Source organism: Ptiloglossa arizonensis, chromosome 8 (genome assembly GCF_051014685.1).
Source record: "Ptiloglossa arizonensis isolate GNS036 chromosome 8, iyPtiAriz1_principal, whole genome shotgun sequence".
Classification (NCBI taxonomy): domain Eukaryota; kingdom Metazoa; phylum Arthropoda; class Insecta; order Hymenoptera; family Colletidae; genus Ptiloglossa; species Ptiloglossa arizonensis.
In genome coordinates this window covers 22,595,138-22,620,080 of record NC_135055.1, presented here as the reverse complement: position 1 = coordinate 22,620,080, position 24,943 = coordinate 22,595,138, and the positions used below count along the sequence as shown (strand labels likewise).

Genomic DNA, 24,943 nt, shown 5'->3' with positions numbered 1-24,943 from the left:
TACACACCTGCGACGAAAAGAAGGATCGTTTCTCGTTTCGCTTGCATCGTTTCACCATTTCCACTTCCGTACCGACACTCGTCGCAAACGAATCGACCCTTTGTACGTACGTAACCGCTTGCGTGTTTTTAATCGAGAACCAACCCCGGTCGACGAGCCAAAGAAACGTTCCGCGATGTTTCATCGAGTATGTTCTCGCAGCCGACGAGAATGGCCGAGTTCTCCCAGATACAATCGATTCAGACCCTCGTGTCCGACTGCAAGGAACACGCGAAAGCGTGTATCAAATTAAGGGTGGCTGGGGCCGCGGAAACCCTCAGTATAACGTGTTCGAATCTGGATCAAGCCGAGAGCCTCGCCGATCTGATCGACGGATACTGTAGGCTGGTCACCGGAAGCAACACATCGTTGTGGAACAGAAAAGGTACCATTTCGTCGAATCGATGTTACTTTTGTACAATTCTGAAGAGTAGCATGCTTTTGGAACAAAAGTTGCGTTTACTTACCGTCGAAACTTGGACTAAAAAAAAGATAAACAATTTCCAAAGGCTACCTCCGTTCTTCGACCCGTTGCTCTTTCAACTTATCGAGATGCTCGAGTTTCTTTACAACTCGATCGCGACACACTTGTCACTTTCAAGCGAAGAATTCTATTTTATCGAAGATATTTCGATAATATTGGGTTGTTCGTAATGTCATTTCGTTTTCCAAAATGGAGAATGTACAATTGGATAGAATGTTTGCTCTAAATAAATCGTGTTTCGTTCTCACCGAAAGGAAGAAATGACTTTTCGAACAAGCCGATACATTTTGTAAACGTATCGGTTGTATTTCGTTGTGTCTCCATCGATACACGTACACACTTTGTATACACAGATATATCTTGCACGTAACCCCTCCCCGACCCTTTACGTTGACGAACTATCGTTTCTAATTAAGTATGTAATCGTTTACACTTCCAAGCTGCATCGTGGAAAAACTATCCCTGTCCATGCAAAGGTTTGTAGTTTTCGAACGGTCCCGTAGTTTATCGTGTCCGGTACGCTGCATGAAATTCGCGATAAATCGATCCGCGTAATTGCTAAGCGCGTGTTTTTCGTTCCAACGTAGACGCACACCCACCAAAGTACAGACAAGACGGCACCAACAGTCCCGAGAAGAACGTCAGCAAAACGGGGACCATTTTGTCGGAGGATTACGCCGAGATCGTCGACGAGGAAGGAGACTACTCGACGCCAGCCAGTAAGCACCGATAAATTGTCTCTGGGTTAATCAAAATTACAAACTTTCTAAAATCGAAAGTATTCTTTTTTTTACATTACGTACAATTTGTAATCCTAAACGAGAACTTTCCCCGAAAGAAAGCGCAATACCATGAATAACTTTCTTTTAACAGAATTTTTTTCTTTTTAGAACAGTTCGATAATTTCTCCGTCATTGTTCGTAAACTAAATTTATCATTCGAAAGGAGAAATTTTCCAATTTCCCTGCGGTAGATATTAAATTGTTCGGAAAGTCGTTTTCCAAAATGGAGAGTATACAGTTTGATAAAAAGTTTACACGCTCTAAAGAATCTTGTTTCATTGTCACCAAAAACAACGAAACGACTCCGAACAATCCAATAGTTTTAGAATCGCGTTGAAACTACCGACCACCGTGGAAACCATCGATGTTGGTTACAATGCTTCTCCATCGATAATTTCAGCTCGAGATTACGAGATAGTCAGGAACCAAGTGGAGCTGGGCGAGATCATCGGGGAAGGTCAGTTCGGTAACGTGCACAAAGGTTCGTACAAGGGAAGGGACAACCAGACCGTGGCGGTAGCCGTGAAGACCTGTAAAGTCGACGCGGATCTCGCGACTTCGGAGAAATTCCTCGAAGAAGCATGTAAGATATCACGTTGACGAAACAACCGAGAGGAGAGATAGAAACCGTGCTAAATACGTCCGTGTTTACGTTTCAGATATAATGCAACAGTTCGAGCATCCTCACATCATACGATTGATCGGCGTGTGCTCGGAAGCACCGATCTGGTTGGTGATGGAGTTGGCCAGGTTAGGAGAAATGAGGGCTTATCTGCAGTCGAACAAACAGCGTCTGGACCTCGCCACGTTGCTACTCTACACGTTCCAGCTGAGCACCGCTTTGTCTTATCTCGAGAGCAAAAAATTTGTGCACAGGTAACCGGGAACGAAACGACGCTTTAATCTTTTATCGACTCGTTATCGTCGCGAGATGTCTACAATATATTTATATATCTATGATACACAATTACAGAGACATCGCCGCGAGAAACGTGCTAGTCTCGGCGCACAATTGCGTGAAATTGGCCGACTTTGGGCTGAGCAGATGGGTCGAGGATCAGAGTTACTACACCGCGAGCAAGTGCAAGCTACCGATCAAGTGGATGGCCCCGGAAAGCATCAACTTTCGTAGATTCACCACGTCGTCCGACGTCTGGATGTTCGGTCAGTTTCACTCGACGATTGCCCGTGTGTTGTCTCGCGCGATGGTAGACGGTTCGTTTATGTACAAGAAAGGTACAAGCGTGTTTGTTTCGTTCGTTCAGGCGTGTGCATGTGGGAGATTTTAATGCTGGGCGTGAAGCCGTTCCAAGGTGTGAAAAACAACGAAGTGATACGCAAACTCGAAAACGGGGAGAGACTGGCGCTACCGAATCACTGCCCGCCACGATTGTATTCCTTGATGTCGCAGTGCTGGAGCTACGAGCCTAGCAAACGACCCACGTTCAAAGAAATTAGGGAAACTTTGCAGTAAGTGCCTCCGACGAGTTGCAATCGCCCTTTTTTTTTTTTTTTTTTTCCTTTTCTCGGAGTTTTCCTTTGACGATACAACGTTTTGTTTTTCTCTCGAGACAACGGTAAATTTTTAAACGAGCAACGAGTACACGTACGATCGTTTTCAGCGAGATTCTACTGGAAGAGAAACATCAGCAGCAAGAAACGATGAAACGGGAGAACAGGAGAGTTCAAGCCATGTCCTGGGGTACGTAGGGAAAAGAACGATAAACTGCACAGGGTGTCCCAAAGTATATAGAGCCGGGCACCTAATTTGCTCACCTTCGATCGCTTGTAAATTACGCGTTGCGATGCCTCGCTCGATATAACGTGCAACATTTATATGCAACAATTATTCGCGCGACGTATAATTTACAAGGCATCGAAGGTGAGCGTGCCGTGCATCTCGGCTCTTACAGGGTGTTTCGAATAGATGGGACGAGCCGAAACGCGCATATTCCTCGCGCGGAGCGAAGCCGGGAACGGTTCATTAGCATTTTGCAATCCGAGGCTTCGTGTACGAGATAAAAGCAGTTAAACTTTACCGACACGACTCCCTGCGCTATTTATATCACGGTCAGCTGATCGCGCGCGCGCACACACGAGGAACGTCCACGATGCGCACACGCTCGAATAAAAAAAATAAAACGTTAACCGCTGATCTCGAGAAACGAAGCCTCGGATCGTAAACCGGTAAACGATTCTTCGATCTCTCCTACCGGATCTCTGTTCGAAACGCTCTTCTGCGCGCACGGGCCAAGATTCCTCGAAAACCTGGCTCGAAAAGCTTGGCCAGCGTCGCGTACCTCGAGACACCCCGATGCACCTACGGAACCTTCCACGGACCACGGAGCGGATAATCTTTCGTGATTTAGGTGCAGACGACGTACCGCCACCGAAACCTTCGAGGCAGCCGCAAAACCCGACGGATCAGTCTCAGCTAACCGCCGCGGCGCCGGTCTCCACCTATATCGTCGCACAGAGCCCCGAGGTTCTCGCGCAGCTCCTCAAGGACAATCAAACCAGGGGGGTATGTCCCTCCGTCTACACGACACCCGCCTCGCCCTTCAACACCTTGGCGGTGCAGTTCCAAGACGAAGACCAAGTCTTGACCACCGCCCTGGTCTCCGACCTGCCCTTCTTCGATCCAGCCGTCTCGGAACCATCCGCATCCCACGAAACACATTCCGGGGACTCCACCCTATCCGACACCAACCTGGATTCCCTCGAATCCTCGGACGTCCCTCCCCTCGTGTCCAGTCTAGGCGTTTCGGAGACGACGCAAGCCCAATCACCCGCTGCGAACAGAAAGCAGCAAAAGGTTAAAGAGATGCAAAATTTGTACGCGGTCAGCTCGAAAGTGGTCGGTAGCGTTACAGGCGATCTCTACTCGCCGGTGCAGAAGTACACGGCGTCCGTAGCCGTTCCCGTGACGACCGTCGCGGCAGGTTGCGGCGAGATCTACGGCCCGGTCGCCAATTTCACTCAGAGTTCCGCGATCGTCGGAAATCTCAGCCAGAGTCCAAGCGTGGGCGGTAACTTCGGCGAGAACCCGGGCAACTTTGGCCCGGGTAGCCTGAACAGTATCGTAGGTTCGGTCGGTCCGCCCCAATCGTCGCCGAGTTTCCCTCAATTCTCGAGCGCGAGTCAAGTGTTCGGCGTAGGTCAGCCGGTCGGCCCGAGTCCCGTTTGTGTTCAGAACGTCGCCGCGTATCCGCGCCCGAGCCTGGTCGGTACCAGCAACGCATCCATTCCCACGTCGAACGCGGATTGTCTCTACGGGCCGGTGCTCAAGTTCCGCGCGCAGAACGTACAGAGCCAGAACGCCACCGAGGCGATGTCCGCGAACGCGTCGGTCGGCCAGAGTCCAAGGAACAATATAACGGCGACCTCCGTATCGAATCTGCAGCCTCAACCGATCATGTTGCACGCTCAGAGTTATCAACAACAGCAGCAGCAGCAGCAGCAACAACAACAGCAGATTTATTCGAACATCGGTCACTCGGGCGCGCAGCCAGTGTACTTGTCGCAGTCTCAGCACGCGCAGAACATCCAACGACAGGGGAATCCTCCTCCTACGGTTCATCAATCGGTTTCTTCGTCCTCTTACGCGGCCCAACACGCCACTCAACAGGCCACCAGCGCCGCGAATCCGATTTACACGGGCCACGCGACCCCGGTCACGGTCGTACAGGCCCAGAAGATTCACCAAGGGCCCGCGTACGCCCAGCAAATCCAACAAGCTGGAATAGCCAGTCACGTAGCGAGCTCCCAAGCGGCGAACGTGACTCAGCAGTTGTCGTTCGGCGTGCTGGCGCAGAGTCATTCGGTTCAGCCGCAATTCGCCGCGAGCGGCCAACAACAGCAGCAGCAGCAGCAGCAACAGCAACAACATCACCATCATCATCACGTTCATCCGGGACCCGCGAGCTTCGTGGTCGTCGGCCAACAAACGAGCACCGCCACGCAGTGCAACGTCGTCACGAATCCGGTAACGAGCGCGACGAACGCGACGCAGTATCTCGGCTGTTGTCAGCCGGGCCACGTGGCTAAGCCAACGTGCTGCGCGCCCCAGTTGGCTACCGGTGTCGCGAAAATCACCACGTTCGTCGCGCAAAAGCAAGACGAGCAGCTGACTAGCTCCACAGACGGTACGCTCTCCGGATCTCTGATATCCTCCGCTGTCAGCGACAGCACGATGTCCTCGAGCAGCTCGATGACAGAGGAGGCCCATCAAGACCAGGTTCGGCAACTACGCCCTCCTAGGAATGAACAATCGCATCCACCCTCCTATCTGCAAAACAGCATTGTGTTGAATTACTTTTTTTTTTTTTTTCTTATTTTGTTTCATTTTTTTTTTCTTTGTAACCACCGAGACTCTCGCACCCCGAAAAAAAGAAAGAAAAAGAAAAAGAAAAACGAAAGAAAACTCGTGCACGCTCCGTGTCTACGCGTGACGGATCGTATAACACGCGTGTACCCGCTCGCCGAGCGATCCTCGGTTTCAAGGCGAGATTCGCTCGCTCTCTCGCTCGCTCACTCGTTGTCGCTCGATCACTCTCGCTCTCGGTATCGTGTACCCCTTTCGCTCTCCTCTTCGAGCGGCGCGTTCGAGTTCGATCGGTTCCAAGAACAAATTCTCCACCGACCTCGGATTCGAGACGAAACCCATTCTTTCGCCTTCGAGCCGAGGATTACTGTATATATGTATACATATATCTATACGTATATAATATATACATATATGTTATATAATATATACATGTATGTTATATAATATATACATATATATTATATATATATAATACGTAGAACGCGGTGAAGCTGATCGGGATCCCGTTTTATCGTTTGAAATTCTCACCGGAAGCGAATGAACTCGAACGACTCTAATCCGCGATACGCGCTCGCACGCTCGTTTTCAGTTTCACAAAGTACACACGCACACACACGTCTACACACATACGCGCGCGCGCGCGTACACGCAATGGGCCTATTTTACTTTCGTTGCGCGAAACTGGATACGATGTTTCGTCGCGGTTGAATTATTTCGTTTCTATTTTTTCTTTGCAGTTTCGGTAGGCTAATCCTTTTGCATGAAGAATGAACATAGCAATAATATAACGTTATAATACATATGTATATGTAACAATTTGAGCTGCATGCGACGAGTGTGATTGCACTACTCTCATTCTGAAATATGTATCTTTGCATCGAGAATTATGCATCTCTTTAATTTTACTGTGTACATATTATGTTGTTTATCGAGCGAAGTCGTGACGATTAATCACCGTGCCAGCTGTCGTGGACCCATAAACGGTGGAAATAAGATCGTGATTCTTCTTATTTCAGAGAGCCGTACAGTCGCAGCTCTTCGACAGCGTCACGGAGAACTTCAGCAGCGGTCTCGACGATGAACAAAAGCTGCTGGAACAGCGACTGTTGCAACAGCAACGTCAGTCGGAAGAGGACAGTCGCTGGTTGGCGAGAGAAGAGGTGCGCCGACAAATATCAAATATCTTCCTTTCTTTTTTTTTCTTTCATTCTTTCGTCGATCAAAGGTTCACGCTATACCATCGTGGTTTCCGTCCGTTTAGAAACGTTTATCGATCGCGACCAGCGGAGATGAAAGCGTCAGTCCACCGGTGCCTCGTTCGGTCACCCAATCGCCGAATCACGAACAGCACAGTGCCAATACCGGCTCGTTGGGTTCCGATAAGGGCACGGATAAAGTGATCGTCGTAAAGGTATTGCGTTTTCCACGAAACGGTTCGTGTTATCTGTTACGAGCTAGAATACTGGAAAAAAAAAACACTACTTTCGTTTCGTAGAAAATGGAACCCACGCCAACAGCGGATCTGGATAGAACCAACGACAAAGTGTACGACTGCACTACCAGCGTTGTACGTGCGGTGATGTCTCTCTCTCAAGGTAAAACGTTATTCCCTGTCGTTTGTTTCGCAACACGTTTCAACTAAATCGTGACCGTAGGTGTTCAGCAGAGCAAGGCCGAACAATACTTGGAATTAGTGCGTAAAGTGGGCATCGAATTGAGAGCACTGCTATCGTCCGTGGACGCTCTGATGGACATATTACCCATATCGGCTCATCGGGAAGTAGAAATGGCGCACAAGGTTCTCAGCAAAGACATGGCGGAACTGGTAACCGCTATGAAACAGGCTCAAAAGTACAGCGCCACTACGTTGGATGCGGAATATCGAAAGTAAATGCGAAACGACAAAGAAACGTAATATATGTTCCCCGGTTTGACGAATGGAGGTTATTAAGGGAACGTGTGGTGATTTCAGAGGAATGTTATCAGCAGCCCACATCTTGGCAATGGACGCGAAGAACTTGTTGGATGTGATCGACTCGATACGCATTCGCTATCCGTACGTAGATAGCCAGATTTGTCAAAAGCAAAATGAAATTAGCGGCCCTCTAGAATCTACGCCGGAAGGTTGTATTCGTTCCAGTCAATCCGGAGAACAGTTTCTGAGGAGAAGTCAGTCGACCGAACGTCAAGGCACAACGTTTAGACAGAGCCAAAGCGGTGATCTTCTACACAGAATGGGCCAGTCGGTCGATCGCTCCTTGCAGGTAAAAAGGCTAATCTTGGAACAGAGAGAATTTTCTTATCGCGAACGAAAAATCATCTTTTACGACAACACTGTAAACCTTGCGATTCTTTGTCCTACTCAGAGTAGTCAAACCGACGTTAGTACCGGGTCCAGTCTAGAAAGAAGGCATCATATCGTCACTAACAGTCTTGAACGTAATTCGACAACACGGAGACAAATGGCGACAAATAGTTTAGAAAGAAAAAGACCATCGTTATCGTGTAATATCAGCCCGATGAATAACTCTGTCAATCTGCCACCGATGGTACCGGTTACTTGTAATTTAGTCCAAACAGCAGGACCTGTAATTCATCCGAGTCAAACAGTCGCGACAGGTATTAGTCAACAGTCAGTGTTTGCACCTAACAATAAGACGGCAAACGAAACTGCGACAAGTGATAGCTAACAACGAGGTGCCTTGTATTAAGGTAAATTGTATTTGTAGAATTGTGTTTGATATATAAATTACCCGCAACCCGTGTTGGTTAATTTCATTGTATTTTGCGTTTATCGATTTCAGGAATACTTCGAAGAGATATTAGTTTGTATGTACATAGACGACATCGTACAAGTTACCCGTCTACATCTCGCGCATAACTCAACGGCAGGAGATTTAGTATTTGTGCTTTATAGCTCTTTTTAACCCTATACAGACTTGGTCTAAACGTACTTATAGATAGGACAGTATTCGTTAGATGTAGCAGTAGAGGAATTATCATTAAAAGTAAGTCACAGCTATAAAGAAAATCACTCCAAAGCTTTAGATTTATTGTTAATTTGTTATTGTATAACAACCGCGTGTATAGGGTGAAGCAAAAAGCACAATCCTCGAACGTATTATAATATAATCTCGCCTAATTCTTCTTCACACAGATACATCTACCCGACAAGTTCCACGTTTCTCAAATTTCTCTTAACATTGTTGAACGTTAATTCTACAAGAAACTGCATTTACATTGTGACGTATACGAACCATCGTCCCAGAGTTTGTCTTTTTGCATCACCCTGTAGGTAGTTGAATAATTCTATATATATATATATATATTATATTTATAAATATATATATTTAACAAAATAGTTCAAACGGTAATATTTCGCGAAAATTTAATTTCAAGTAGGATACGATCTTACAGTGTTGTTTTTACGAATCCATAATTTAATAGTCTATTTCCTGCTACGGGGAGTGATTACAATGTAAAAAAAAAATGGGACTGAATGTTATTTCTATTAGGTAATTATTTAGCTATTCATACCGATTTGTGAAATTTATACAGAATGTTTTATAAAAAGCGAATCATTCTTCAACGGCAAGTCAGTTCCTACAAAATATTTATAGAAAATTTCATCTTTGCATAAGAATAGTATTGACACCTTGTCAACGCAATGCGCCTATGCATTTACGGATCTATTAAATATTCCATAGATGTAAAGTATTCCATTTTTATAGAATTTGTTATTGTTTGCGTTCCTGGGAGGGTTCAGTTTCATATTAAATTGAGATTTTAGATCATTTTCAGAATTACTTTCCATTTTAATCGATTGCACTTTTATATCGTTCATTATTTCACGACACTAGAGATTCTAAATGGCAATGTGCCAAGGCGTGTGTGCTTGTGTACTCTGATGGATTTTTCTATCGAGGGATTGGAAATGTACAGGTATATATTAACGAATTGTCGTCCCAGGAATTTGTAACTTACGATTACCACGTTTGACGCTGCTATTGTATCGAGAGCATAAGATACTTTTCTCTTAAATTACGTTAAGTGTATATAAATAAATATTCAAAATTTACATCACTTAATAATGACGTTGACGATTGAGTTGAGTGTTATTTTTGATGAATTTTATTCATCGCGAACGTTGCACTGCAAGTATACAATTTTGACTTTTTTTACGAAAGAAAATAGTTTAATCTTACACAATGAGAAAGATTTAAGAATTAAGTTTCAATTACCAAAACTACGTAAAATATTTAAGAACTTTTTAATTTTCAATTGTACGATGTTTTAAGACATTTATACTGCCTCCAATATTATAACATCATATTCGTGTAAAGTATAATTTTCATTCGATTCCTTTACATTACGTATAATCGTTACATCTCTGTCGTAACGAATATCATAATTATGTGACGGCATAATTAAAGTGAAAAAAACTTTTACATCAAACTTATTCAATGCATATTTTTATGCGATACAAAATTTTGCAAGCCTACATATCTTCGCGAAAAATTTGATTAATCGTACTGTTACTGGATCATTGATGTTTTGGTAAATTTGTTCGATTACTTGTATTTATAAATTAACTTAAAAACCAATATATTTAGTTTTACAACTAAAATTGTTCTGCAATCGCGTTATATAATACAAGATTTCGTAATTTATGACGAAATGATAAACGTATGAGCCATTTGTAACTGTTAGTGCAGGTAGTTGTTCCTTCAAACTACAATCGCAGTTCATTAAGAAGGAATAAAAGTCAAAATAACGGCAGTCTACCGTGATCGAACGTGTTACTGTTTCCGATTAGACGATGGATGATAAAAGTAAATACAGTGCGTAATAATATTTCGAAGATATTTATAAAATTGTGTAAATGTAACTATGTATCATGATCACAAGCGAAATAAACAGCGCGAATGATTTCAGTATAATGAATAATTTCAATTAACTATTTACCGTGCTTCGAGCTATAATATTTAATGCCATTAATCACCGAACATCTAGTATATTTAGTTAGAAGAGCGTTAACATTTGTTTTAGACGTTGTCAAATTCCTGAAACAGAAAGAATATTTAAATGACAAAGAAAGAAAAAGTCTGAATTCTGTAAACAAGTTTTTTTACGTACTTAATATAGGGTGTTATTTCTTCTACTGTCCATTTATTTTTCACTTTAAAAAGTTCGTTAAATCTCTCAATAATATTTTTTGACAAATCTGTTTCTGAAAAGGACCTTATTTCTTTTTTCAATGTTGAACGATTCCACGTAACAAGAGCTATGCCACTCAAATATGCTTCTTTTGGTTCCATTTCTACATTTAGAAAAATGTAACGAGAATGCGCTTCACCTCTAAATTTTTTTTAAATAAATCATATCTTACTTTCTGGAGTACCGATTCGCCATGATTCCATAAATTGTTTATACTCGGTTACCGACGAAACAGTAAGAAGAATTTTTGCCAAAATTTTACAGCATTTCTCTTCGTTGTATCTATAATATCATACTTTGTCGTAACAATATGAAATGGAAATGTATATTTTATATTCTGAAAAGAAATTTAGATACCTGTGTAAAGGTGTTGCATCTTCTTTTGATTTATTGCTCACTTCTGTATACTTTGCGAATAAAATATCAAACACTGGCTTGGGAATAAATTCTTTCAAGGCTTCGTATGTAACTTCTTTATCTACCTCGTTTAATTCCCAACAATTTGCATCAAAGAGATCCAACATTAATGTTAAACTTTGCACTTCGGACTCAAATGATACCAGACGATAATACCCTTCCAAACAAAATAAAATATAATATAGTTGTAACGTAGTTGGTAACAATTAATGAATATAATTAACTAGCAAAATTATTTAATACTAAGTAAACATTATTTAATAAATCCTTTGAAAACAAAAAGTAATACCATCGATATTAACTATTAAATATTCGTTTAGTGCTTGATGCAGTTCATTTTCACTGGCTTGTATTTCGTTTTGCAATCTATGCCAATCGTACAAAAGTTCTTGATCTAACGATGATTCATATTCTACTCCCTTGAATGAAGTTGGTTCGAGAACACTAAGTAATTTTGCAAACTTGGGCTGGCAATCTTTTACCTTAATTATTTTGTAAATTTGTAAATTACAAATTAACAAATACTTTGATACTGCATAATTTGCATACCTCATAGTATGTATGGAAAATTCCTAAGATATTGTGAGTTCTTATCACTCTATCGTTTGAACATACATTTGTTTGCTTGAATAAGTTTAAATTCGGTACTAACATACACGAGTTGGATGTTCCTGCCTCCTTAATGTCATATGTTCGACTCTTTGAACACAATACTACGTAATCTTGCTTATTACCCTGAAATGTTAAACTGAAACGCTGCAGATAGCAACAAGTTACCGGAAGGTTATTGATACATCTAAATAAACAGGTACCTATCTCCTTCTTTAATAGTTTTTAATAAATGTTCGTCAAGTTCTAATAACTTTGTATGCATCTCCATATTTTTTTCTGATGCAGAATTTAAAATTTGTGTCACATTCTGCAAATCAGATTCTTTAATAACAGCCAAGTCCAAAGTTTTGCGTATTTCATCTATCGTCCGTGAATATCTGTAAAAGTTAAAAATAAGCGTATCAAGTATTTTTTGTATTTTTATACAAATGAAATTTTATAGAAATTTAGAAATAGAAACAACATATCACAGTATTTTTAATATTTACCCAGTGTTTTCAGTTTCCATTTTGTTGAACTTTCAAAGCATATAGAAAAACGGGTTAAAGCAATCTAACGAACTATAAATCGTACCACTTGAATCACGATCATGAAATAAGCAAAATGTCGACAATAACGACAGTTTTATGAAATAAGTACGTTTCATCGGAATAAGATGTTTAACAAGTTTTTACGCGCCAGTTTTTATCTTGTCCAATCGTAGCGTCAAATCAAACTGAAGATGGAGAAGTAGTTTCGACTCATCGAGAACTGCACACGACATTGCCAGTAGCCATATTAATTGCCATTGCTCTTATTAAGAAACTTTACTACGAACGAAAAGTCTGAATTTTATAGAAACTCATTTTCCATCAAGGTACGTATGGTCCTTTGTTTTCGAACGGTATGCGATGAAAAATGCGTCGTTAAAATTTTATCATCAAAGTAATTGCAACTACTAGCGCAAAATTTATGTTAAACGTAACGGATGTTCCTTTGTTTTCCTTTTCATGGATGATGTCTTTCTCATGCCTATTTCTCTATTCAAATAATTGCAATACATTCGATCACGGGCACATATCGACATTGATTCGTAATATTCATGTGTTAATGTTAAATCCATTATGACGCGTTATGTCTTAACGTTCAGAGTAACCTTTTCATCTGCACGAACGATGGAGTGAAAAACTGACCTTGCATTACGATCAAGAAAATGTGTGCGGATAGGACTCAATGGTATCATAGCGGTTCTGTTTAAACAAAAATAATTAAATCTTTTATAGTTCAATGATAATGCATTAGGTTGGTGCATATGAAATGTCATATTGTTCATAGAACGTCAGACATACTTCTTTCCTTTTTGATACAATGTGTGGTAAATTTTTAATTCAGAAGAACATTTCGTAAACACTGACTGGATAAAATGATTTCTTTAAGTATATATTTTATATTTTTAAACAACGCAACAATTTATTTATAAATAATAATTTATTATTCATTCTAGAAATACTATACATCCTATAAAACAGAAACATGTCAAACGATGTAAATATGCAAGCTGAAAAGGTATGTTTTTTTCCCCCTAAAATATTATGCATGCCTAACTTTCGCATGACAATTGGGATATGTAAAACGTATTTAAAAGAAAACTACACACAGTTACACTTGGGCTGCTATCATGACTGAAATTTCATTGATTCCTCTAATTGGAAAACAGGAAAATTATGGTAAACGAGTTGTCGATTAATGCTAATTTTTCTTTGGATCAAGCTCAATGAGGAAGAAACTGTCAATAACGCAGAAGAAGAAGAAGGCAATTCATCTATTGACCTGCATGCGGTACCTATTTCTGCAAATTAAAGTTTTGCTGCTTAATGATTTCTTTTTTTTTTAATTATTTACCCTGTCTTTCGTTACTAACAATAGTTTTCATTGTATGATAGTTGGAATTACAGATGTTATATTTAAAACTGTATCTACTATAGCGTAATATGTGTAACAAATTAAAATTTTAGCAAGAAAGTGGACCGATTTATGGAGGATGCGAAGGACCAAATGCAATGTATGTAAAACTGGTGAGCAGTGATGGACATGAATTTATTGTTAAGCGTGAACATGCTTTAACTAGTGGAACTATAAAGGCTATGTTGAGTGGTCCTGGCCAGTTTGCTGAAAATGAAGCTAACGAAGTTAATTTCCGTGAAATTCCGTAAGTTCTCTTTTATCTTTCTAGAAGGAAATTTCAATATGTTTAAAAATCTATAGATATTTAGATATATATCGAACCATCTATATTTTTCCTTTTACAGCTCTCATGTATTACAAAAGGTTTGCATGTATTTTACTTACAAAGTACGTTATACGAATAGCAGCACAGAAATACCAGAATTTCCTATTGCACCTGAAATTGCGTTAGAATTATTGATGGCTGGAAATTTCTTAGACTGTTAAGAGCAATGAACAATACCGGTAATTAAGAGCAATTTAGTTTTGGATGTTCTCAAAATTTTTGTTATAATTTTTACTTCAAGATTCACTAACGCAACGTCACGGTTTTTAAAGAACACGCGCGCTTTGTGTTCTTTTATTTATATTTATAATGTTAAAACACTCGGTGCAGTATAATTGTGATTGTAAGAAGAAATTATTAAAGCTTATCGAATGGCAAGAACTACAGACATAAATTAAAAAATTTCATAATACTTATCAAATATGAACTTTAATTAATAAACAACTAAAAACTTGCTGCTTACATGTAGGTAGCAGATTATACTTGATTACATTCATCACATATTTCAGTGACATAATAAACTATCATATTCTGAAAAAATCTGTATCAAAAATAGTACATTGATATAGTATACATACCTGTATATTAATGCCTGGTCTAAAAATGTAATGAATTATTTTGTAATTATAAAACATGGCTCATAGTATGTACAATTAATATGGCATCAAATCAGTAAATTATACAATAGTGGCAGTTCTCATTTTTGATAACATTGTGTATTGTTACAATTCTGTAGTTATGTTTTTCCATTACATTTAAGAATATTTATTTTTGGCTTTTATTCATGCCATAAATTATTTCCTGTACATTATTCTTTAGCGAATTATATAATATCTTATATTTCCCAAGAAAAAAGTGGCAGCATGTAGAGTCATAAGTAAAACAATACACTTAGAAAATAGTCTAATTACGAAATTGAAATATATTATGTGATATATTGTAAGGCAACGCGCAACACATTAATCTTTTACAGAATCTTTATGTGAAATGTGTGATGTGTGTGTGCGTGCAACTGTACTCTAATATAATTAATTATAAGAATGCGAATTGGTTGCTGTTATTTTTCACCTTTGTTTGCCTAAACAAAGAAGACACACATAATTACAAATAAAGTTTATCTATTTTCATCATAATTCAACAACGAACGTTATAATATTCAACAAATCAATTATACATTTTTACTTTACATATCGGTAATTGTAAAGTCAAATATATATATTTATATATATATATATATATACATAGATATACACGATTAAACGAATTTATTTATCACAATAAAATGTTTTCAATTTCAATTCTTTTATTAGTACTTAATACAAATATTTTTATAGCAACGTTGGATATTTGACTATATATTTCGTACATACCGCATTACGTAGCACAGATTCACTTGCCTTTCGTATCTTTTTCAATGTCTTTGAACTTCGCTTCCAATCGTATGGAATACGATGCTAATTCATACGCAGCTTGTTCTAATTTGGTTACACTGTCAACAATCTCGTTAATATTTTGAAAAATAGGTCGTAACTTTTTATATTTTTCGTTTAAAGAATCCAAAGATTGAGCTACGCTAGAAGATATTGTTTTCAATTCGGTGTACTTTGCAATTGTCTCCTTGTTTAATTTTTCTAACAAACGATAATCGGCGTGAGTAGAGGTGAGTTCTTCTTGCAAATATTCGCCGGTTTTTTGAAACATCGTATTGGCTAAACGACTAAGATTTGGATCATGAGGATCCAATGCCTCGAAGCTACTCGTACTAGTTGAAAGTGTAGTTCCACGTTTCGGTGATCCGCATCTTGAATTACGTTCTGTTATTGAACTTTCGGTACACGGAGGAGGGTCGATTTGTACGTCATCTTTTGACAAATCTTTAACCGATGTCATGTCGACGTCAAACAAGTCGCAGTACGACTTCTGCTTGTTTTACAAACACTTACAATGAATTAGTTTATTTTGCGTCATTAACTATTCCTTGGAATGTCACCACCAACCAATAAATACTATAGTTAACTAGTGACCACACCTATGAAATAAAATGAGCTTTGGAAATATGTGACTTTTTCGCCAATTTTACATAAATACTTGCTAACTTTTCTTCTTCCATAGAAGAAATGTAGAATAGACGTTTCATCTTATGAGAGTTGGTGTCACGCGATCTGAAATACCGACCTCAAAATATCAACAATTTTGTAGCGACCTCATTATTTAAGAACGGTTGCTCTGGGAAGTATGTCCACCGGAGTTATCGAAGTCGGTAAAAGTAGTAACGTAGAAAACTAATAATAATAATTTAATAGTATAGTAACAGTAGAACACAAATAGATTATTAATCAAAGGATTAACAACTGTTTATTGAATATATATCATTGTACTTTAGAAATTAATTCTAAAACATGTAATCTAGACACAGATAAATTCTATGAAGTAAGAACTTTAATATTTTAACTTTATACTTATGTATCACAGCATTTTAAAATTAAATTTCAATACATATAATCAGTATTTTGCATATTTTATTTAAACAACGTTTATACAATTGTATTAAAATGAAATGATACATATTTAATAAATAATATTCTGTTTATTGCATTGCAACCTGATGTAATGCTTAAATAATATGATCCAGTGTTTCATATACGCTCTATTAGATGATTACTTAGAAGTGTAGCAGTTAAGCAAAAGAGTCATCGGGTGAATACAAATTCATATGTGTAGCCATTAATTAAATAGTGGTACCTATTAGGTCATAGATTGTACAACCTATTTCCTCTTATAAAGAAATGATATTCTTTCCATTGAACTTTAATCTATACAATTATTATTTATTGTACATTATAACAATATAAACAGAATATAACTTTCACTTTGTACTTATAGTACTTATTATAATTCATTATGTACAGTTGTTGCAGGTACATAAATTATATGGCACAATAATGTAATACATTTCCTATAAAAATTTGATCTTTTTTGATTTATATCTAAAGGCTAATTATTTAAGGAACAGAGTAATTAAATATATTTATAATAATTTATAAATATTATATCCTTTAAAATCGATTTTAAATGTAGAAATTACTGAATGTACTTAAGATTAGATAAATATATATCTACCCTGTGCTTTGGTTTAAGCTTTGGTAACTAGACACCACCATGGCTTACATTTGAATAATAAAAAACAAGAATAATATTTGTTTGAATATTTAAGAATTTTAACAAACGTTTCAGGAATTATTACTAAGATTTATAACCATTTGGATTATTCTGTTGCCACTTCCATGTGTCTATACCTATAATAAGTTGCAGACTGAGTAAAAAATATTATGCTATAAATATCAGTTTGTATATCAACTTACACATATCATCTATATTTTTAGTAGCTTGCCAACCTAATTCCTTGTTAGCTATATTAGCATCTGCATAACTGGTAGCTATATCTCCTGGTCTACGTTCAACTATTTTATATGGAATTTTTCGTCCTGATGCCTTTTCAAATGCATGTATAACTTCAAGTACCGAATAACCCTTTCCAGTACCTAAATTGATTGCTTTAAACCCAGTTGGATTACGAGTTTTCTGATAAATCATTGCTTTTACATGGCCCACTGCCAAATCAATAATATGAATGTAATCGCGTATACCTATAAATTAAATGCCATCATTACAAATAATACTGAATTATTAAAAATAATACTAAATCACAAAACTTGGTGCAAACAGCAGCAAGCAGAATGTTAATGCTAGCATTTGCTATCCTGAAAGATAAACCTATACCTTTATATTTCTTGTTTTGAAAAAGTAATTCTATCAAGTCACTTACCTGTTCCATCAGGAGTATCATAATCATTACCATAAACATATAACATTTCTCTTTTTCCAACAGATACTTGAGCAATGTATGGCATTAAATTATTTGGAATTCCATTAGGATCTTCTCCTATTTGTCCAGAAGGATGAGCTCCAACTGGATTAAAATATCTCAGAGATATAATGGACCATGACTAAAAATTTCTTGGTCATAGACATCTAATCATACTGTGAACCAATAACAAAGGAAACAATAGTACCTTATCTGAAGCACATAAATCTTTTAAAATTTCTTCAACCATGTATTTTGTCTTTCCATAAGGATTTGTGCAATTTCCAGTATTCATATCTTCCACTAATGGAAGTTTTTCAGGAGTTCCATACACTGTAGCACTACTTGAATAAATTAAGTGCTTTACCTTATACTCTGTCATGACTTTTAACAAATTTAGTGTTCCACCGACGTTTGTTTTGTAGTATTCTAATGGTTTTTCACAAGATTCACCCACAGCTTTCAAAGCAGCAAAATGTATGACACAATTAAAAGTATACTAAAATACAAGCAGTAATTGATATTTTGGCTAGATATTTGAAATAGTACTTAGTGAAATTTTGTATTGTACCTTTTTAAATACATCTCTCAATTCATCGATAACTGTTACATCACAACAAACAAATGTAATTTTTTTGTTTATTAATTTTTCAACTCTCAACAGACATTCTGGTTTGTTATCATTGTCTCCTACAAGTAATAAAAAAAACTATGTTCTTATAACAAACTTTGGTTTTGGAATAGAAATGTGTGCTATACTTATCAATTAAATAGTTAGAGCTGCAAATATTACACAATTTATGCAAAAATAAGCTTAATAAATATTAAAATAATTCTTTAGCATCATAGGATGTGAAGCCTATTATTCTGTTACAACTAGAATTGTTACTTCTCACCTTTATAAGCATTACTACAGTTGTCTATTACCACCACCTTAAAGTCTGCTTCTAATAGTTCCAATACAGTATGTGAACCAATGTAACCAGCACCGCCCGTCACCAGTACATTCCAAGATTCACTTGCCATTGCTTTTTTATGCTATTCTAATGGTTGTTATTAATATAATATTGAATAATTATTGAGCTTTTAACTTAAAAGAAGAATATTAATATGTTAGAGAATATGTCGTGCCAGAGGCATGTTAATGTAGTTTAAAATGAAAGAGAATAGCTTTTAGAGATATTAAAATTGGCTGCTTAAAATTGTTTCACATTTTATAGATGAAATAGTATTAAATAGTAAATGCTAGTGTATTAAATCTACAGTTAGATTCTGAAAAATATAGGTTCTGTACAACAAATTTAACTATAATTTTATTTATTTACATAAACTATCACATGACATTCATTATAGAATATATAGTTTATAGATTATAGATATTTACATGATTTAATAGTAATATAAATAATAAAATATGACATACTGTTACAAAAAAAGTGTAAGAGTAAATGATTTCTACCTTAATGTTTGACACGTAAGCAATTAACCTTACTTAGTAACGATAGAAGGTATACTGATTTTATCATCAAAGACAGGTACAAATAATTGTATTGCTTGATAAAACACTGATAAAATTACGTAACTTTGACACATCATTGTGTGCCAGATGTAATTTCACAGGTAAAAATTATATTTGAATTCTAAAGGAATAAAAGGTATGAATATTTCATTAAGTTTTTACAGGTTATAATTTCTTCACACAATATTTTATAAATGAAATTTCAATAAACTGCATTATAAATACTTAATGGTAGCCACATGAGTGCAGAGTTCTGATAGTATAAATCATACTACAATACTATTATTACGATATTTTGTTTTTAAATACATATTTTAATGTATTTAAATTAAATAATTTATTTTCCTTTGATAGTATAAATGCAAGTGATTCTTGTCGCATTCAAATATTTCTATCTGGGTGTTCTGCATATCATTTTATGCATGTTGACAAAAACTAGAGACCCTAGTTCCTATTCTGTCCATTAGTGAAAATCTTTTTTTGTACTTGTTTTTATTTTGTATTATCTTTATCTTAATTGCAATTCTGAATTTAAACGTAACATTATAAATAATACATATAAAATAAATTAGATTGTAAGAAATTTTCAGACAAAATAATTTTCTATGAAATATAGTGATTTATTTACAATTTCAAACATAAAGAGTTATCAAGTTCAAGTTAATATATCCTATATATTAATTCATCATTTAATTAAAAGTATAATATCGGTGGTCTTTAATACGTAAAATTTGTAACCCTCTGGTATGCAGTTCTCTAACTTACTACCACTTATGGCCCTCTATGTTAATACACAAATATAAGGTAATCGTTACTCTAACGGTAATGTAGTTTGATGTTAGAAGCATTGAGAGTTTTGAAAAACGTTTGCATTGATTCTACTACTATTTGAATTTATAACATAACTTGAAACACGTTCATTGATATACAATGTTAACAAGAGATACTACGGTTTCAATTTAAATAGTATTGTTGATTTTCAATCGAATCGAAAAAAATGGCTTCCGGTAAGAGTACCAGAGAGGTTCTGTTGTCTCTTATTGATGACATCGAATTGATAACAAAGTAAGGCACAAACAAGCTACGAATATTTAAAATCATCGTGCCAAATAGTCCAATTTTATTCTTATGAATGTTGTATCATTTTAGAGAAATGATAGAAAACACCATTACTCAAAAATCATCAAAACTGTCAAGCGAGGAACATGCTCAGCTGACTGAATTGTTGATTGCCAAAGATGACGAATTAAAAGCAACTTTGAAACGCGCAGCTGAACAAGCAAAAATTAATTTAAAAATGGAAGCTTTAAAAGTAGAAGTCGAAAGACAAGATCAAGATATTCGGCAATTACAGCGACAATTGAAAGAAGCTGAACAAATTCTAGCCACTGCCATTTATCAAGCAAAACAAAAGTTACAATCTATTGCTCGTGCCAATAAAAGGCCAGTTCCCTCAGAGGAGCTGATCAAATATGCACATAGAATAAGTGCTTCGAATGCTATTTGTGCACCGTTGACTTGGCAACAAGGGGATCCTAGGAGACCGTATCCCACTGGTGAATTTTTTCTACTTATGTTTCTTGTCGATTTCGGCAAAAATATCAAATAAGTCCGAGCATATTTGTTGTAGATATTGAAATGAGATTGGGATACCTTGGAAGATTAAGCGATCTTCCTTTAAACGGGCAGATGTTAGGTTCCCATCCTGGGATATCATCAGACTTACACAGAGCTGGACATCCTGTGGGTGGTATGTTATTGAAATTGATTCTCTACTTCTAAACTGAATTTTTGTTCATTGGTTCAAGAATACATCAATGTTTTTGTTTTAGAACCACCAGTGTCACAGGCCAATCAGTTTGCATGGCATCCCTCGGGTGAAATTCATATGTCGGTGAGTGGACAAGGGAGCGTTGCTATGAATACTCATAAACAGGAAACAGAGGATGTGGAAGTCATGTCCACAGATTCTTCGAGTAGTTCCTCCAGTGATTCTCAATGATTACTGATTTATAATGTTGGAGTATGGACTGAGCTTTATTTATTTGTTATTAAATATTTTTAGAAGACATAATGCAGATAATAAATTTTTTACGAATAACTAGTAGCTTTGAAATGTTAAATTTATTATAGTACACAGTGCTTTTTGTGCCATTTTTACATTCTTGTAAGAATGTTACACGAATCAGAGAAGAATATGTGGTAGAAAATTCTGTAGAGACTGATGGGTGTAATACATTTCGGAATTCGTCTAAAATGCAAAATACAATCTTTGTATCGGACGTAGAATCGGAAATTATAAAATATTCGTTTCTCCTTACCAATTGCACTTCGCCTTTGAAATTTGTTTTTTGAAAAAGGATATTTTGATCAATGAATTTGAGACCAAGCAGTTCGCAATCTTTTCTAATCTTTTCTATGTCTTTGTATAATAAAATTTTTTGCAATTTCAGTCCTGGGAATGTAAATACTTTGCTATTATACCCTGAGCTCATGATTTCCAATGCTGTTCTGAAATATTTTATATTTATAGATTAAAAAATCTATTTTTTAATTACTTGACACATTTAATGTTTGTCGCGAATAAAATATAATACAATCAGTGTACCTCCTTATGATTTGGATGTTGATCATAGCTGCACAGATGAGTAAAGGAGTAAGTTGTTGAATCAATGAACAAACACGCGTATAATTTTTTAAATACCAGGCTAACGATATTTTCATTGATAATTGAATATGTGATGATTTCCTATAAAAATGACAAAAATATTAATTGGGAAAAACATTAGACATTATTTAATTATATCATTTTTATACCTTAAATCGGGCGACAAACTCAATGCTCTTCTTAAAGCTTCTACGTTACCCATATTTAAAAGAATGTACAATGCTTCCATCTGTTGACGATTATCATTCAAACTTAGCTTCTCCATATACCTGACAAGTTCCACAGTATCTGACCTATTGTTCCGGTCATTGTCATCATATAGGACCAGCAAATGCATTATACATTCAGAAAGATGTTGCTTATTCATGTTAGCATTAAATTCGTAGATATTTCGATCACATAATCTGTAATTGTTTCTCGACTTATTCTATTCTGTTGTATCGTGCATTCTTGAATCCTGCATGAAAAATATGATCGTACCTTTGCGCAGAATAAACTAGAAATCGAACAATCGGTTCAAAAATTTGTATACTCGTCAGGACATCGATCCTTTGAATCGCAACATCTTGTCTCACTGATCTCAAACGGTCGAAAATAAAATCATAAACTATTACCCAATCGACGTCGGTCCGTGTAGCTATTCTAAAATATAGGGCTGTGTTCTATTGAGCCTGATTTATCTAAATTAACGTAGTCTAAAAAGAAATCATAATTTTAAGCACACTTGGTAAACAAGTATCTCATTGTTGATAATAGTACGGGTGCAGGACGCAGTTGATTCGGATCGGTCATATTTAATCCAGCTGCTGGACGACTGAAACATTTCACAGTTTTCAGTGGATCGGCCTTTGGTCGTTTATTTGTTGCCTTTGCATTCTCATCGATTTCGAATCTATGCAGTAAACCTTCTTTCTCCCTTCTTCGTTCGTAAGGGAATAAAAGTTAAAATAATTTTATTATAATTCTACGTCTATATTTTTCAAAATAGTTGTCAAAATTTGAACATATAATTTATTAACCCTACTGTGACTTACATCCAACGTTCCTTCTCTGGACACATTGATAAACATGTTCCTTGTATAACATCGGTCATTTTGTAATTTTCTGGAAATCGATGGTTATGCTGATAAAAACATTCACAATGTATATGGAACTACACTAAACTATATATGTGCACGTTGCGTTCACTACACAACAAATTACTGTTTATAAAAATTAACTAACTTCACGTATGTTGACATCGTGTTCCACATTTCTTATGTACAGTAAAATCTGAACTTGGCTAAATAATAGATATTGCTGTGCAGTTAATTTACTGTACATATGTCATCATTATGGTTTCAGAATGTCCGAACGTCTATTCTTCGATTTTTTGGAAAGCTTTTGAATGTCGTAATATGTTTCATAGCATTTTAAAACATCTATATGTTATTGAAATAAAATATGCAAATTATCGGAATGGTTAAAATACAACAATGTATGTTAAAAAGCAATTCTGACTCATCGACAATTTACACAAAATTTATTAATAAAACTTTGGGCTTTAGATCGCAGAGATTTAAAATAGACGATCCATCTTACGATAGTTGATGATACACGATCTGAAATACCGACCTCGTAAAATATCAATGCATCGAGAGCGACCTCTTCCTCTAGTAGTGGTGATTTTAGGGACTACATTCGATTAAACCACCGAAGTCGGTAAAGATAGTAAGCTCTGAAGCATAAATCTTATATTCTGATGGAAGAATAATTGAACAACACAACTTTCGTATCTCGTTCTTCGACTTATAATTTAGTATAAAATAATAAGGATGGAGAAAAAGAAGGGAAAAAATATATTCGTATATCTTAAGAAGCTATTATAGCTCCCTCTGTGATCGCAACATCTGAATTTTCTATACAAATTATAACCACTACGCGCATCGTATAAATCACAAGGATTACACGAATGTTAACTTACGGTATCTATTAAATAAATATTACTTTCCATGTTTTAAAACTTTATTTATTAAAGAAGCATTCGTGCCGTACGTGAAACGTAGAGAGGTAAGCAAACGTAGAAACGTATTATTACGTATGTATCGTATCGTCATCAATTTAAAACTTTTTCCAACTTCGACAGTTATCTTTTCTGAAAACGAGGCATTAATATTTACGAGATACTTCGTGCAAATATGAGTAACGAACTTGTTCAATTCTCTTGTTTGTTTATTAACAATAATCGGTGCACGACAAGAATGGAAATGTGTTCTTTCCTTTACGAATATAGGTTTCACATTTGAAACGATGACCTTCGTCGTGTTCTTTCTGTTTGCTCTTTATAACGCGGGTAATTTCGCTCATTGTGGATATCTTAAATCGCGGGTAATTAAGACAACGATCTCTTCGGAACTGTACGAGGAACATTTTTTTCTACAGTGGGAAGATAACACGTGTAGCACGTAAGTACTATGCATATGGTAAACGCTCGAGCGAGGAGTCACCGAAAGTGTCCGAGGGGAATGTTCTTGCGCGTCCTTGTAGTTTGTACGATACCTGTTGCGTTGTCATCTTCGTCGTCACCGTTATTGCGCGAAGGTTGTTGATCTTACGTAAACTTTTGTGCGTCTTTTTCTGTCTTCTTTTGTTTCTCATCTTATCGGCGACGAATTACATTTTTCCTCTCACCGTTTCCATTCTCATTTCTTTTCGTCGTTTCCTCGCGTCGCTCGCTACAACTCACGGTCCTCGTCTAGACCGTT

At 36.7% G+C, this 24,943-nt stretch overlaps 7 protein-coding genes across 17 annotated transcripts in view; 3 read left to right on the top strand and 4 right to left on the bottom strand.

The window, feature by feature from the left end:
* Positions 1 to 9,962, top strand: part of Fak (protein tyrosine kinase 2 Fak) — a 49,916-nt gene extending 39,954 nt beyond the window's left edge. For 3 of the 5 annotated variants that reach the window (XM_076318477.1, XM_076318478.1, XM_076318475.1), the window contains 16 exons: positions 202 to 424; positions 964 to 999; positions 1,111 to 1,242; positions 1,706 to 1,888; positions 1,965 to 2,181; positions 2,279 to 2,469; positions 2,571 to 2,775; positions 2,928 to 3,007; positions 3,675 to 5,542; positions 6,649 to 6,792; positions 6,894 to 7,043; positions 7,128 to 7,227; positions 7,288 to 7,519; positions 7,605 to 7,896; positions 7,999 to 8,344; positions 8,437 to 9,962. In XM_076318477.1, the coding sequence (XP_076174592.1) occupies positions 202 to 424; positions 964 to 999; positions 1,111 to 1,242; positions 1,706 to 1,888; positions 1,965 to 2,181; positions 2,279 to 2,469; positions 2,571 to 2,775; positions 2,928 to 3,007; positions 3,675 to 5,542; positions 6,649 to 6,792; positions 6,894 to 7,043; positions 7,128 to 7,227; positions 7,288 to 7,519; positions 7,605 to 7,896; positions 7,999 to 8,322 (4,377 nt within the window). In that variant the 3' untranslated portion in view covers positions 8,323 to 8,344; positions 8,437 to 9,962. The remainder of the gene's footprint in view (positions 1 to 201; positions 425 to 963; positions 1,000 to 1,110; positions 1,243 to 1,705; positions 1,889 to 1,964; positions 2,182 to 2,278; positions 2,470 to 2,570; positions 2,776 to 2,927; positions 3,008 to 3,674; positions 5,543 to 6,648; positions 6,793 to 6,893; positions 7,044 to 7,127; positions 7,228 to 7,287; positions 7,520 to 7,604; positions 7,897 to 7,998; positions 8,345 to 8,436) is intronic. The other 2 variants (XM_076318479.1, XM_076318476.1) reach the window with 2 other exon arrangements.
* LOC143150302 (sister chromatid cohesion protein DCC1) lies at positions 9,292 to 13,099 on the bottom strand. Its single transcript, XM_076318481.1, has 8 exons — positions 12,367 to 13,099; positions 12,079 to 12,255; positions 11,816 to 12,014; positions 11,556 to 11,748; positions 11,207 to 11,423; positions 11,022 to 11,131; positions 10,769 to 10,952; positions 9,292 to 10,695 (listed from the first exon to the last, which is right to left on the bottom strand). The coding sequence occupies exons 1-8, from the start codon at positions 12,384 to 12,386 to the stop codon at positions 10,590 to 10,592; spliced, it is 1,206 nt and encodes a 401-aa protein (XP_076174596.1). The 5' UTR covers positions 12,387 to 13,099; the 3' UTR covers positions 9,292 to 10,589.
* Positions 12,504 to 15,194, top strand: Eloc (transcription elongation factor elongin C). 4 transcript variants are annotated; one of them, XM_076318491.1, is made up of 6 exons: positions 12,505 to 12,734; positions 13,008 to 13,093; positions 13,362 to 13,423; positions 13,628 to 13,696; positions 13,873 to 14,066; positions 14,167 to 15,194. In XM_076318491.1, the coding sequence occupies exons 3-6, from the start codon at positions 13,391 to 13,393 to the stop codon at positions 14,306 to 14,308; spliced, it is 438 nt and encodes a 145-aa protein (XP_076174606.1). In that variant the 5' UTR covers positions 12,505 to 12,734; positions 13,008 to 13,093; positions 13,362 to 13,390; the 3' UTR covers positions 14,309 to 15,194. The 4 variants fall into 4 exon arrangements, with proteins under 4 accessions (XP_076174607.1, XP_076174606.1, XP_076174608.1 ...); XM_076318492.1 differs by lacking the exon at positions 13,008 to 13,093 and having other exon boundaries at positions 12,504 to 12,734; XM_076318493.1 differs by lacking the exon at positions 13,628 to 13,696 and having other exon boundaries at positions 12,510 to 12,734.
* On the bottom strand, positions 14,761 to 16,272 carry Blos2 (biogenesis of lysosome-related organelles complex 1 subunit 2). 2 transcript variants are annotated; one of them, XM_076318490.1, is made up of 2 exons: positions 15,518 to 16,272; positions 14,761 to 15,225 (listed from the first exon to the last, which is right to left on the bottom strand). In XM_076318490.1, exon 1 carries the CDS (start codon positions 16,035 to 16,037, stop codon positions 15,537 to 15,539), a length of 501 nt encoding a protein of 166 aa, XP_076174605.1. In that variant the 5' UTR covers positions 16,038 to 16,272; the 3' UTR covers positions 14,761 to 15,225; positions 15,518 to 15,536. The 2 variants fall into 2 exon arrangements, with proteins under 2 accessions (XP_076174605.1, XP_076174604.1); XM_076318489.1 differs by having other exon boundaries at positions 14,762 to 15,225; positions 15,545 to 16,272.
* A 380-nt stretch (positions 16,273 to 16,652) lies between these two features.
* On the bottom strand, positions 16,653 to 19,848 carry Gale (UDP-galactose 4'-epimerase). Its single transcript, XM_076318485.1, has 7 exons — positions 19,472 to 19,848; positions 18,909 to 19,055; positions 18,584 to 18,702; positions 18,221 to 18,511; positions 17,974 to 18,154; positions 17,510 to 17,794; positions 16,653 to 17,443 (listed from the first exon to the last, which is right to left on the bottom strand). Exons 2-7 carry the CDS (start codon positions 19,036 to 19,038, stop codon positions 17,391 to 17,393), a joined length of 1,059 nt encoding a protein of 352 aa, XP_076174600.1. The 5' UTR covers positions 19,039 to 19,055; positions 19,472 to 19,848; the 3' UTR covers positions 16,653 to 17,390.
* Med4 (mediator complex subunit 4) lies at positions 19,530 to 22,004 on the top strand. The gene is made up of 4 exons (XM_076318488.1): positions 19,530 to 20,596; positions 20,681 to 21,087; positions 21,162 to 21,281; positions 21,364 to 22,004. The coding sequence occupies exons 1-4, from the start codon at positions 20,529 to 20,531 to the stop codon at positions 21,531 to 21,533; spliced, it is 765 nt and encodes a 254-aa protein (XP_076174603.1). The 5' UTR covers positions 19,530 to 20,528; the 3' UTR covers positions 21,534 to 22,004.
* LOC143150303 (SAC3 domain-containing protein 1) lies at positions 21,637 to 24,862 on the bottom strand. Of its 3 annotated transcripts, XM_076318483.1 has the most exons (9): positions 24,738 to 24,862; positions 23,424 to 23,620; positions 23,234 to 23,303; positions 22,924 to 23,118; positions 22,680 to 22,841; positions 22,349 to 22,603; positions 22,140 to 22,280; positions 21,853 to 22,042; positions 21,637 to 21,782 (listed from the first exon to the last, which is right to left on the bottom strand). In XM_076318483.1, the coding sequence occupies exons 3-9, from the start codon at positions 23,290 to 23,292 to the stop codon at positions 21,717 to 21,719; spliced, it is 1,068 nt and encodes a 355-aa protein (XP_076174598.1). In that variant the 5' UTR covers positions 23,293 to 23,303; positions 23,424 to 23,620; positions 24,738 to 24,862; the 3' UTR covers positions 21,637 to 21,716. The 3 variants fall into 3 exon arrangements, with proteins under 3 accessions (XP_076174598.1, XP_076174599.1, XP_076174597.1); XM_076318484.1 differs by lacking the exon at positions 24,738 to 24,862 and having other exon boundaries at positions 23,424 to 23,867; XM_076318482.1 differs by lacking the exons at positions 23,424 to 23,620; positions 24,738 to 24,862 and having other exon boundaries at positions 23,234 to 23,417.
* Positions 24,863 to 24,943: the final 81 nt, after the last annotated feature.

Bases quoted from the DNA above. Each gene is read 5' to 3' on its own strand.
- LOC143150302 (XM_076318481.1), bottom strand. From the start codon at position 12,386: ATGGAAACTGAAAACACTGG. The intron at 11,749-11,815 runs GTATGCAAATTA...AAAATAATTAAG, and splicing joins TTTTCCATACATACTATGAG to GTAAAAGATTGCCAGCCCAA. The intron at 10,953-11,021 runs GTAAGATATGAT...TTCTAAATGTAG, and splicing joins GCGAATCGGTACTCCAGAAA to AAATGGAACCAAAAGAAGCA.
- Eloc (XM_076318492.1), top strand. From the start codon at position 13,391: ATGTCAAACGATGTAAATATGCAAGCTGAAAAG. The intron at 13,424-13,627 runs GTATGTTTTTTT...CTTTGGATCAAG, and splicing joins TAAATATGCAAGCTGAAAAG to CTCAATGAGGAAGAAACTGT. The intron at 13,697-13,872 runs GTACCTATTTCT...TTAAAATTTTAG, and splicing joins CATCTATTGACCTGCATGCG to CAAGAAAGTGGACCGATTTA.
- Blos2 (XM_076318489.1), bottom strand. From the start codon at position 16,037: ATGACATCGGTTAAAGATTTGTCAAAAGATGACGTACAAATCGACCCT.
- Gale (XM_076318485.1), bottom strand. From the start codon at position 19,038: ATGGCAAGTGAATCTTGGAATGTACTGGTGACGGGCGGTGCTGGTTAC. The intron at 18,512-18,583 runs GTACAATACAAA...CTTGTATTTTAG, and splicing joins TGAGAGATGTATTTAAAAAG to TATACTTTTAATTGTGTCAT. The intron at 17,444-17,509 runs GTAAGTTGATAT...AACTTATTATAG, and splicing joins TAAAAATATAGATGATATGT to GTATAGACACATGGAAGTGG.
- Med4 (XM_076318488.1), top strand. From the start codon at position 20,529: ATGGCTTCCGGTAAGAGTACCAGAGAGGTTCTGTTGTCTCTTATTGAT. The intron at 21,088-21,161 runs GTGAATTTTTTC...TATTTGTTGTAG, and splicing joins TAGGAGACCGTATCCCACTG to ATATTGAAATGAGATTGGGA. The intron at 21,282-21,363 runs GTATGTTATTGA...TTTTTGTTTTAG, and splicing joins AGCTGGACATCCTGTGGGTG to AACCACCAGTGTCACAGGCC.
- LOC143150303 (XM_076318483.1), bottom strand. From the start codon at position 23,292: ATGACCGATGTTATACAAGGAACATGTTTATCAATGTGTCCAGAGAAG. The intron at 23,119-23,233 runs GTAAGTCACAGT...TTACGAACGAAG, and splicing joins CCAGAGAAGGAACGTTGGAT to AAGGGAGAAAGAAGGTTTAC. The intron at 21,783-21,852 runs GTAAGGAGAAAC...TTTGCATTTTAG, and splicing joins TCAAAGGCGAAGTGCAATTG to ACGAATTCCGAAATGTATTA.